We start from the raw sequence: 13,073 nt of genomic DNA on the forward strand, positions 1-13,073 counted from the left end.
TTTCTTACACGAGAAATTTTTGGGAAGAAAAAACCTAGTTCACAGAATTGCTAAAGCAAGTGCCTACCTTAAAACCTAAGGAAGTGGTAAGTGTGGGTTAATAGTGGTTTTCTGCAAATGCTTACCTTGTACACATACCTGGAGTCTAGAGAACTTAGCTGGATGGACAAAACCCCCAGAATTTCTGTTTGAGGGCCAAAAGAGGTTTAAATTTCCCGAGGAATAAAAACATGGAAAATAGAACCAGGAGATATGGGGAAAATACTAAAGAAAATATTACTTGCATTTTAAGGGTTTAGGAAATTCTAATTTGTAAAGTTCAGTGACAAAATATGATAAAAGAGTGGGTGAACAAATCAGCTATTCTCTTTATAGTAAGTGTGTTCAAAAATAAATGAAAACTTTTGGAAAAAAATTACTAAAATTAGATTTTTAACTTGTATGAAAAATAAGCCCAAGTACTCACACCTTCAGATAAAACACTTGCTAGGGAAAAAATAAAATTGCTTTCATATAAAACAATAAAATTGTTTTCATTTATGTTTTCAATTAAGAAATAGTATTAAACAATGTCTTACATTAATGTTCATAAAAGTGTAAAAGAAAAAACTTCATCTGTAAAATCATATGAACAACTAGAAAGTTACTATTTGTGATCCACAGAAATGGAAAATAAAAGATATTATTAGTTTTAAACCCACTGTCATTACATTTATTTTTCTTACACAAGGAAGGCTTTAAAATTCCACCCATAAAGCTGTTTGGCTCTCCTCCTACTTATGATATCCATCTCAGATCTTACCAAATTTAGACAAAAAAACATGTGCAAGTAACACAGCTGAGTCCTGATCAGAGCATTCTGAGATTTTATATATGTCCTTCCTATAAGAAAATTTCCATTGTCAGGATCAGCAACTACCAGCTGAAATGATGTGGAAAAAGATGTTACAGAAGGGAAATAAGACAGATTGTTGTAATTCCAAATTATGCTATATTTAAATTTCAATTCAAGATTAAATGTTTGATGACCTTTATTTGTTTTTGGAACATAAAATACCCCTGGAGCAACTTAAACTATTACATGGTTCTATAGCTGATGGAGTTTTTCTTGCTAATATAGTATAAATGTCACAGTTTGTCTGTTGGGCAATAAGACGTAGAATTTTTTTCACTTCATTGCAATGTAATAATCTTGAATAATAGGGCTTTTAATGGAAGAGATTCCTCTGACTTAAAGCTTTTTCCTTATTAAGCTTAATTGAAATAGTTATTCACATACTAATAATTTAACAACTACTTCATACAAAATAAAACCAAAAGACCTTCTTGAATACTTGTCCCATACTTAAGATATAATTAGGATTATTAGAAAGACCTTTGTTTTCTTTCAGATAGGCGAGTTATTTAAAACCCACATACCCTCTCTCCCTCTGCAGACAGAGGTGTTCTGAAATTATACCAACTCCTACAGCAAAATACTCTTTAATTCAGAGTGCTTAGCTGAATAAAAATGTATTCCTGACAGTCAGTGTTCTCCTCTTAATTCCAAAAATTGCACCTTTCCTAAAATTGGCTCCTTTTATGAATGGGCTACGATATAGGAAAACTGGAAAAGAGCAATCCTACGGAAAGTAAAACAGATTTGTATCACCAGAACAGCTATCCCAAGATGCACATGAAAGCTGGCAATTTATGATTATTCATAACAATGTTTGGCACTTACATAATGTTTTATGGGATCAAAACACTTTATGAACTGATTAATTAATCTTCACAACACCCCTGTGAAAAGGCAGGTTTTAGTGTACCAGTTTAATAAATGGAACAACTGAGGAACTTTATGAGTTGCTTCATGTCACAAATAGAGTCGAAGACTTCATGATATATATTTTAAAAATAACAGCAGTAGTATTTCTGTGGTGAATTCCTTGCAACTTTCAATGGACCTATTTGTTTGAGCAAGGAAAAGAGATTCTGGCCCATACCTTAGGCCAGAGCTGATACCAGAAAGGTAAAACAGATCCTTTCTGTCTTTCTTGCAGAGGAAGTCTGAGAATTAATAAGATATTTGAAATACATGCAGACCACAGATATAATGTCAATTCAAACTAGCACAGATGATGCTACAGTCATAAAACTAAAAAAAAAACCAACCAACCAAAAAAACAAAACAAAAAAACTCCCCATTTACTTTCAAATTATGCTTATTATTTTAGTAAAAATGTAGCCTATAAAGAAAAAAAACAACCAACAAAAAAAGTAGTGCAAAATAGCAAAATAAAGATCAGAGGACTTACTGAAAGATGTCGGGTGTGATCAGTTCACCTCTCAAACAAAATGTTCTGAGAACTAAAGACATTTCAAGAGGCAATTGCTTTTTAAACTGCCCATCTGATTTTGTAGATAATAAGCTCTATATAAGACGTGAAATTGCTAAATAAGTCTATTAATACAACAAAATGCCCACAGCTATTTTGACAGAGCAAAGCGTGGGAGAACCTATTTTACTTGCAATGGTGCAAATTCCCAGGCAGCTGAGACTGAGTGAGCAGGCAGCAGAAGGCACAGCTGAAACAACACAAAATTCAAGGATCCAGGACTATTTTAAATTCATGTGACTCAGTGTTGGTAGCAAGAAATAAAAGGGAGAACAAAGTAAGATTATCACACAAATAATCTCTTATTTACAGGAGCCTACTAGGTTGTACCTGGGAAGCAGTTACATGTTATTTATTATTGGTTGAGTTGGGAACTCATATCATGCAAGGTATTAAATAAATTTTGGCAAATAAAACTGTTGGGCTTTCAGACTGAACAAGTATTTAACTTCTGTCAAAACTATTCTGCTTTACTTCCTTCTGGTTTTCCTTTGGCTAAAAAGAATAGAAATCTCATCATCTGAACCAATGTGGCACCTATCAGAAGCTCTGTCTATTTTTCAACAACCACTCCCACAAGCTTCAGTCACAAAAAGCATAAAAATACCTAGTGAAGAGACACAAAAGTGTGCAAATTATCAGTCTGCGATGGTTGTGTCAGAGTTCACTTGTAAGGACTGTAAGGAGAAGCATATATAAAACTTAAGTATCTCTAAAACCCTGGAGCAACACCCCATGAAACATCTTTCGTCTTCAGCCTCTCAATTATGCCTAATCCTTCTATTCAAAATTTCTTTCTTATTTTGACACATAACACTCAAATGCAGCAAAGAGGTGAGTTACAAAAAGGCACTTTAAGAACATTGCAAAAAAAGGAGCAGTTCCAAGTTGACATAAAGAAGTGCCTCCTCACCCCTCTCAAATGTTACATTCCAATCCTGGGAAAAAGCTCAGAAACCTTTCAGTGCTTTTACAAGCTGCAAAAATCTGAGAAGTGATTCTTCCCCAGAATTACACAGAATAAACCAAAAAGACAACCGAGTTTTCTATCTGCATTGTAGAACCAATTTTATGTCAAAAGTCAGGTGAATGTAATATATATAGAAATATAAGAAACAACGAATCTTACCTACAACTATTTCTGCCATGTGTATAACATAAATCAGATAATTTAACATACAGAAATTTAGTTAAAGCTTTACCTTTTCTTTATTTAATCTTTGCTCAACCTACTGTAAACTGATTGTTAGCATAGATTTATACCTTGATCCTCTACTTTTACTTTTCTGTATATATTGTCAAATCACTGCTATCATACTGCAAGTCAGCGACCAACAGATAGTAATTTTCTCTGTAATGACTCTTCATTTAAGACTATATTGTTGCAATTTCCTACTCTTGTAGTGATTTAAATATTTAATCTATTGAATGTCCTGGTCTTGGCAGCAAAGAACTTTCTTGCCAGATGGAATATGAAAATAATATGAAATATTTTTGTGTGTGTGTGTAAAAACTCTTATTTGTAAATACCATACTGCAAAAAGAATATGAAAAAAAGCATTATCCCAAAACATAAATAGCTGGCAGCTATCCATCACAAATAAAAATCTTCCTAAACCTAAAAGTAACCGTCAGGTTTTCTGTAACAAATTGCTCATAAATCCATTATGCCCTTAACTAATACCCCATGGCAGAGAACAGGACAGACTATGAGGATACCATAACTACCCCATAGATACCCCACATACCCATAATTACCCCACATTCATTATCAGCCATTTCCTTCCCTCCATCCTCTCCCCATTTTCTGTGACAGCACAAGCCAGGTCCTTACAAAACTGCCTTCCTGAAACTTCCTGAAATTTGCCTTCACAATGTTAAATCTAATCAGATCTGACATGCACACAGTGTATGAGGGTTCTGGTAGGAAGACCAAAGAGAACAAATTAAATCATCACTGCTTTCTATAGATCCAAAATAGAATTTCAAATATTGGGGCATAAAGGAATGGGATGGTTACAATTGCACATTACTTGCAGTTCAATTAACTTGGATATGGCAGTCAAGGTAAATGAAACCTTGTTCACAGCAATGTGTTTGTGTATCCATTTACACACTACATAGAGATGGGGGGGGGGACAAAAGTAAAAATTTAAGGCTGCTGTTTAAAGAAATCTTGAGTTAGTAAAATACATCTCAAATCACATGCAACTTCAAGTATAAGCAAAAGTAAATTAATGAAGCAATAACAGTGACTTTCAGAACAATAATAGTGTACAGGGTTTTTCAAAAAATATGTGGAAATTAATTCTAAGGAGGCATTAAATCTGTTACTGCTGGGGACACCTTAAGTCACATTAACTTTGAATTAGTTTTAGATGAAGTAGACAGCTAAAGCTATTTAAAGCTATAAAATCAAACCTTAATATTAGATTTCTATTATTGATTGCCATAGGGTCCAGTGAAGGCAGAAGTAAAATATGGTCAACTGCATAATTCTGTTGTATTACCAGCATGGGTATTTGCATTCACACAGTATTTGAAAGACATTTTACCCAAAATGCCTTTCTGAGACTTTCTTGGCTGAGTCTAAGGAGGAGAAGGAAAATCAAAAGATCCTCTGTGATTTAATCACAAGAACTTTTCCATGGATTATTGATAGCTGAGGCTTTGAAGACAGTTATCTAACTATGGCAGACCTATATTGCTATTCAGGTTTGTCTACTGCCCTTGGCAATTCCCTCTGCAGTCCTGCTCAGAAACAGGCTACATCCTGACAAGGACAGGCAGATAGGAATCTTACAAACCAGGGAAGAAAATCAAGCTAGAAAGAGACATTCTTCTCAAAATCAGAATACTATGGCCTTAACAAAACAGTCTAACATTTTGATTAAGATATATATGTTACAAACATATACACAAATACAGTCAGGATTTCTCTAAAGCAAACTTACTTATCCAAATAATGACAAGGAGTGAAAAATTTTTAATCCAAACTCATTACCTACTCTGCAAGATCACAAAAACCAGGAAAAACCATTAACCATTAATTTTTTTTTTTCAATTGAAGAACAAATAGGGTTATGTTTCCTCCAACATTCAGGACAGAATGTGTGTGTGAATTTCTATAAGAGCAGGAGAGCTATATGGTGACCCATCTTTTGTATCCATTCTGAGGTGCATCTTTCTAAATGTAGCAAATAACTTCAAGGACCACCCCTTACAGGTTTTAGCACAGCATGAGATACAATGACAAAAATAAAGGTTTTTATTAGTAAATTGGCATTGCCTGGTCCATGTTTCCATGCAAGTAAGAATAATGTATGTCTTATTTTTAATAACAGCTGATAACTTTAATCTGACAGGCCTAGGACTAGGGGCTATTTACTCTTGGTCTTGAAAATAAATTTGACTTTATAAAGATCCTGCGGTCAAAGGCTGGACCTTTTCTTGCCATATCCTCATCTGCTGGGTGCCTGTTGATGTTGTGTAGTCTCTATACCAGAATCAAGATGTGTCCTTCCCCACTTTGCTGTTCCAGCACATGGTTGCAGCAGGACTCATGGCAATCACAGCCCCTGATCTCTTACAGTGGGCAGGGGCAGTACAGGGTGACAGTCCCCTTGCTTCAGGGCACAATTCACTTCAGCACAACATGGGAACCAAGGCACAACTGACATTCATCACTTATCTTGTACCAGGTCAAGGAACACTGGAAATGTTCCAAGTGAGTCTTAACAGGGATGTAAGAACTGATAATCACAAACAGGAGATCACTAGGTATAATACACTAGGTATAATACAACACTAGTAAATTATCTCTGGGGCTGAAATTCTTGAACTAGAAAAAAATTCTTCTAAGGATCTTTACTATGGACTGTGCACAAATTCTGCACTAAAGACAACATAGAAAATCAATCTAAAATAACTTTGTATTCCATATTGTGATTGCAAGAATTGATAAAAATAGCTCTTGGAAATAAAGAACCAAAGCATTCAAAAGTTTTCACTTATCACATCACAAAATATATTAGAGCTGATTTTCTATATATGCTTAATGAAAAGGAGTACTGATACCCAAGACAATGAACCAGTAACAACCCCAATTCAGCTAAAAAAAGAGAACTAAATTCATTCTTGTAGTGGTCCAGAATATTTTGCACAAAGCATTTTCAAAAACTGGTTATCATATGTAGTTATATTTTTTTCAAGTAGAGTCTTAAAAATTGTGAGAACCAGAATTGGTTTTTTTCATGAATGGCTTTAAAGTTTTAAAGAAAATCTTTTCTTAATTTTCCTATAGAACTATTTTCTTGTGAGACCCACTAACTGCTTACCAGCATCTTCAAATCCAGAAGTTGTAATGGATTAAGTAGAATGAAAATAACCTGCCACAAATAGCAATAAGAAAACATTAAACCTGATACTTATTTTGTAATTTGTCTTAAATTGAAAATTACACCAAAATCTTTTGTTATCCTCTTATTGCTCTACCCCATTAATGCAAATGTGTGTTAGGCAGTTGTTTCACATTTCACTTTACTGTAAAGAAAAAGTCACACCATTTTAATGAAAAATGTATCACTTGTTTCATTGAAAACTAAAAGCTCCAGACTTGCTGGCAGCCATATTACCAAAGGCTGAACTCCTCTCATCCAGAAAACACAAGCAGACACAATACAAGTTGCCAAATACAGTAAGCAGCACAAACCATCAGAATCTGTAAATCAATTCCATATAGTTATAAATGGCAAAATTTTGTCTACAGTTCACAGGATAATATCTGGTCTGTGTTACAGATCTAACAATAAAATACATGGTTTCAGTTTCTGGAAAAAGAAATGTTTCTGCAAGTGTCGGTAAAATTCTCCACTGGTCTCATTAAAAGGCTAAAAATAAAAGAATTAAATTAAATAAGAATTTTAAATGGTTCATACTGACCTGAGTCCATAAAGGACTGTCCCATCTGGATGCAAACGGATCATTCTGTTCTTCACAGTGACACCATGCACAAATGACTTCTTGTCATTCAGGAAATAGGTATCAGGAACCCAGAGCTGATCAGCTACTCTGTTGTCCAGAGTCAGGTTTAGAGGTATTACATTATATGACAGCCTCTTATCCCTCCATGCTTGCTGAAAGTACATTGTCAATGTATAGTCCTGTGATTATAAAAAAAAAAAAAAAAAAAGTTGACATTTAGGTCAGTATACATATGCAAAAAAAAATCAAATCAAAACCAAACACACAAAAAACCCCAAGAAAAAACCAAACACAGAAAAAAAAAACCCAAACAAAAAAACCCAACACAAAGAAAATACACACTTACTGATTACAATTTCTTCAAGGCAAAAATTTCTGTTCAAAATTTCAGTAAGTAGATTTATTTATTTTTAGAGTACTTAACATCTTGTGTATATTTAATAACAGAAATGAGAATTCAGAAACATATGCTTGCATTTTATGAATGACTTGGGACTTCTTGTTCCAATATTTAAAAACGAATGGAAAAGTATTTGGAGATGCTGAACAGTCTACAATTTCTGCAGCACTCTACAACCTTTCCAATTCTAAGAAATAGGAACATTGACAGATCTGAATTCCATCTCATGATCTCCCTCATATTCAGTAGAGCTCTGGATCTGGTCTTCTATGTCTGCAGTCACAACAAGCATGGAAACACTTCTCTAAATTGCAATCTCTTTAAAGTCTGTTAAGTTTCCCTTGGGCACTGAAACCAGTAGGAAGCCTCTGAGGTTTCTGTGCTGCACAGACTTAGGCTTCTACTTAATTTTACAGATGAAGCAACTCTGCTTACTTCAATAGAACAACTGAGAGAGCACAATTAAGTATCTGGGTAAATATTTGCAGTAGAATTATACATGATTTGTCTTAATGAAGGCCACTGATCTACAGTACCTTCAGAGATAGTTCGATTTTTTTTTCCTTGGTGTTTTAGAGAACAATATAATTACAAAAATCATGGTTTTGTAACACCTGTTATACAGAGGCAGAATGACCTTTATATGTTTGCCTAAAATAATAATTAAAAGAAATCCATAAATAATGCACAAAGGAGCTGTACATCCGATCACAGATCCCTGGGTCAAGGGCTGTAAAACATTACTGAAGGGAAATCAAAAAGAGGAGTAGTCTAAAACAAGTATTTTATTTTGTTACAGAAATCATAATCAGGCCTTAGACTATTTTGATTTAGAATTCTCATTTAAATGGACTTCATTAAGTGGTGAGAACTGTAGCTTGCAAAAGATTGCTTGCAGCAGAAAGTCAACCAAAGCTGATTATCAGCAGCTCCAGGATTCAGCCATGTCAGAATATCAAAGTCTGTAGCTAAACATTTCTTGAAAAGAAGAAATCCCACCTAACTTAGAAATAATAATCAGCTACAGTGAATACCTCGCACAAATTAATTTTTAGCACTGCACAATAGAGAAAATACATGCAAGATATGAATATTTTATTGCATAAATTGCAATATTAGTTCTCACTACTTTATGTTGTAAAGGAAAGAAAATAATTTAAATTGTTCTTACTCCAGTTGGCAAAGAAATGTTAATCTTCTTGTTGAAATACTTGAAAAACACCAGCCTCAACTCTATTTTACAAGCATTTTCATTACAGATATATTTGATACATGAACACTATAGAACTTTTCATAAGATACCTAGGTAAAACTTTCTTATTTTGCCCTTCCAGGGACTAGATTTTCAAAATACCTACAAAAATGCCCCAGTAAAAAAAAATTATATATATATATAAAAAATAATCATTTAAATATACTTCAAAAAAAAAAAGAGTAAGTTTTACATTCCTAGAAATTTTTGCTGGACAGCCTAAGACTTGGTAAACCCATAATCTCACAAATGGTATGTGGGCAAAGTTACTTTCCTTGATGAATGGTAAAAAAGACACACTAAGTTTCTCTCACTGCTGTGTATGTACTTAATCCTCCTTAACTCTGAGCCCTGGAGACACCTCTGTCTCCAGTGATTTTAGAGATCCAAGGCAATCAGTCCTTAACCTATGCACCTGGGTGAAGTGCCTCCAGTTATCTGAATTCAAGACATTGCCAATGACAAATTGAAAAGTAAATCAAAATCAGATATCACTTTTGTTACCCATGACTAAGTATCCAGAGAACTGTTTTGCCTTTATTTACTAATGAAACTTTTAATGCATAAATTAGGTTGCTGCAATTATTCACCTAGAAACCAACTGATTCTGCCTCTTCTGCAGAACAGTGGCTGCTTGGATCAATCAGTGCAAACTTTTTCTACAGAGATGTAGAAAACACTGTGGAAACATTATTTTTTTTTTAATGCAACAAGAGCCCCACAAGAGCCTAAATACCTGAGCTTCAAAATGCCTCCTCAGTTTTCACTAAAGCAGGGAGAAATATGCATTCCTGTTGAGAATATTATTGCATTTCTTATATGTCAGCACAAAACTAGAAGGGTAATGCTGTCCCTTCAGGCTTCTGCTTGTGATGATCAGAGATTCATCACCTTTCACTTGCTACACCATAGTTGCTAGTGGAAGTAGGTACACCCAGGTACACAAAAGACTGCTCAGCTTTGGTAAACTGCTACAAACATTAAGAAAACTGCATGGTTACAAGCAGGTAAACACCAAGTAAGTGTTTTCAATCACTTTATTACCTAATATATTTACCTGGTAACTATTCTATCCTGATCATGTTAAATGATCTGAAATCTCTTCCTCTCCCACCCCTCCAGGATCAGGATAAGAATCTGCTTCTAAGAAGGTTCCACCTTCATCTGAATTTTACTGCTATGTTTCATCATTGTTTTGCAGTTTCTGATTCATAACCAGATACTATAAAATGTTCAGAACCATACTGGCAGTAAGAAAATGTACTCATCTTCATTACACTAGAATATCACAACACAAAATCCATGAGCTGTAGCAACTGCTCCCCTATTACCCTCAGGATGCTGTATTTTATTCCTATTCTAAGGAATAATCTCCATTTATTAATACATGACATATATATATATATATGTATATATATATATATATATAAAACATGCTTCCCTCTTCACACCTCAGAAAAAGGGGAAGAGGAGGAAGGAAACTAAACATGCACTGTTTGGTGCATAAAAATGGATTACATAAAAGTGTAAATTTGGAGCATTGGTATAGCTGAAAGAAAAGCCAAGTCTCCAGGCTGGAGTTCAGAATCAAACACACTGTGTTCCAGAAACAGAGCTGCTGTTCCAACTAAAAATTATTTGTCATCTGTTGGCCCCAATTTTCAGATGTGACTGGAGTTTTGGATGGTCAAAACAGGACATCTGAAATACTTCTTTATAAAACCCTCACAACCTTTTGTATTTAGGTGGGATGTTGGTTTTGTTGGGTTTTGTATGTTTGGGGTTTTTTTAAAGTCTTAGTAAATAAAAAATAAACATGTTTCAAGCTACATATTACAAGTTAAAATTGATAAATTGGGAAAAAAAGGAAAGCTAGTCACATAAGCTGTAATTAATTAATTAGATAGGAGAGATGAATCTGTTTTCAAAAGCCCAAATGAAACACTCTTTCAAAAAGATGTGCAGGTACAAGATGTACCTGAAGTATCCCAAGATACTTTGAGATTAAGAACATGCTTGTCTAGCAGAAATACACCGAGAAAGAATTCTGTTAATCTCACACTAAATATGGGAATTCTCCTCTATTCTAAGGATAAACACCAAAACAGACATGTAAATATCTTGTCTTTGTAGGAAGACAGGCACATAAAAGAAGTATAGGAATAGAAGTTGCTAGTAAAGGATGATTTAGTTTGTTAAGGCTTTAATATTCAATTCACAGGATGGGATTTTTAGAAGCTTAGTGTAAGAATAAAGATGAAACAGGAGTGAAATATATTAAAAAGCCTGGCACAAAGAGGTAATTACAATGGAGTAGAGAGAAATATGAAAATAAAACTGGTGATGATTGTGCCTTTGTGTGCCATTGCACAGATAAACTACAAAGGCACAGGTTATTTACAGTACAGGCATACAGAGACAAACTGTACAAATGTAAATTCATCAGTTCCCTTGAGCACACATAGCTTGAAATATATACTAATTTCATTAGTACAGACAAAGTTACAAGGAAAATCTAGAATATAAATACCCAAATACTATTTTTTTGTAAATACACAAATACTATATTTTTTTTCTTTAATTATCATTCCATTGTTCACATTTAAATAGAATGAACTTTGTTATTCTGTCCAGAACTAGAAATTTAGCAGAGGGAAAAAGGATGGTTACCCCTATTCTGTCCTAATCAAAGAAACATTGCTCATCTTCTTCTCATCTCTGAAAGTTCATTTTCCCAGCTTTCTTCCTTATTTCACACAATGAAAAGAGTATCAAATATGAGACAAAATGAACCTTAATGTAATTTTTTTCATATGAATAAAAAGCAATTAACAGGTTTTTTAGTATTAGCATATTTTTATCATTAATATTATCTTTGTGTGTTGGTTGTGTGGAAACACAGTTGCTGGAAACCTTCATAAACTGTGAGACTTAAATTTAGATACAGACAGAGAAGTTTTCAGTTAATGACCATCAGCTTCAGAGATCCAAGGGAAGATGCTGCTCAGAAAAGGATCAAACCTGGTAACTGGCATTATTATAGGTACTCTCATTTCTTTTATACTCCCAAATAAAAGAAATGCTAGTTTGGACCTATTATTAACTTTAAAAGGTTAGAACACTGGCCTTAGCTAAACCCACCCATGGACTAATGGCTACAAAATGCTTATTACTGGCTCTCTTTTTATATAGGAAAAAGGATCAAGCAAAAAAAAGGAAAGAAATTTCATGAACATTCACAATGACACTGGAAGCCTACTGCAAAGGACTGTGCTGGAGATAACTTCTTTCAAAGCATGAGGATAAGGTCCAATGTGAGAAAAACAACATTTCAAATATAGCTCTTTCTTCTATGTTACGCAAAACAGGACTGATTCACAGTGCAACTTAAAAAGGTACCCCATATGTATACGTACATCCATAATGTATATACCCATATCAACAGGGATGTAATACAGCTGCTTAAACACTTTGGAAGTAATAAAATCAGGAAACCTCAGAGGAGAAAAATGAATTAAGTAAAAGGAAAATTCTGTATGTTATAAATACAATGAATAGCAGCATGGGATTGAAGAAGTCATTCATCTCCATGGATCAGTAATGAATGGAGAGCTCATTTGTGGTGTGGCTTAAATCCACCTCTCATCACTCTCCTGGTCATTCCAAACTAGTAAAAATACTTAACTCCTAGTTTTTAGAACTAAAGAATTTCTTTCTGAAAATGCCTGAAGCTGAAGACTTTGCCTGAATCCTGTATTTACTTACCACATACATCTAAAAATCATCTGATGATGACATATTTTAAAAGTGCCATTAAGTAAAATCTTTTCATGTGTCATTAGTTAAATTATTAGAAGTATACATATACATTGCAAAATGTATTCTAATGTAAGAAAAGCTATTCTACATTAAGAAGAAAGGAACAGATGTTAATTCTTCTCCATCCTCACACTAAAATGAAGCTGTCACTGTTGTGTGCAGTTTCTCTACAATGGGAAGCACAGAACATGTTTCCCTGCACAAATGGTACATAAAACTATCCAAAACAAAGCACTTCAAG

General features: G+C 34.0%; 1 protein-coding gene across 3 annotated transcripts in view; it reads right to left on the reverse strand.

The window, feature by feature from the left end:
- Positions 1 to 13,073, reverse strand: part of GABRB2 (gamma-aminobutyric acid type A receptor beta2 subunit) — a 127,257-nt gene that overhangs the window by 76,231 nt on the left and 37,953 nt on the right. For all 3 annotated transcript variants that reach the window (XM_008498701.2, XM_008498703.2, XM_008498702.2), the window contains one exon: positions 7,320 to 7,540. In XM_008498701.2, the coding sequence (XP_008496923.1) occupies positions 7,320 to 7,540 (221 nt within the window). The remainder of the gene's footprint in view (positions 1 to 7,319; positions 7,541 to 13,073) is intronic.

Source organism: Calypte anna, chromosome 13 (assembly GCF_003957555.1).
Source record: "Calypte anna isolate BGI_N300 chromosome 13, bCalAnn1_v1.p, whole genome shotgun sequence".
NCBI lineage: Eukaryota > Metazoa > Chordata > Aves > Apodiformes > Trochilidae > Calypte > Calypte anna.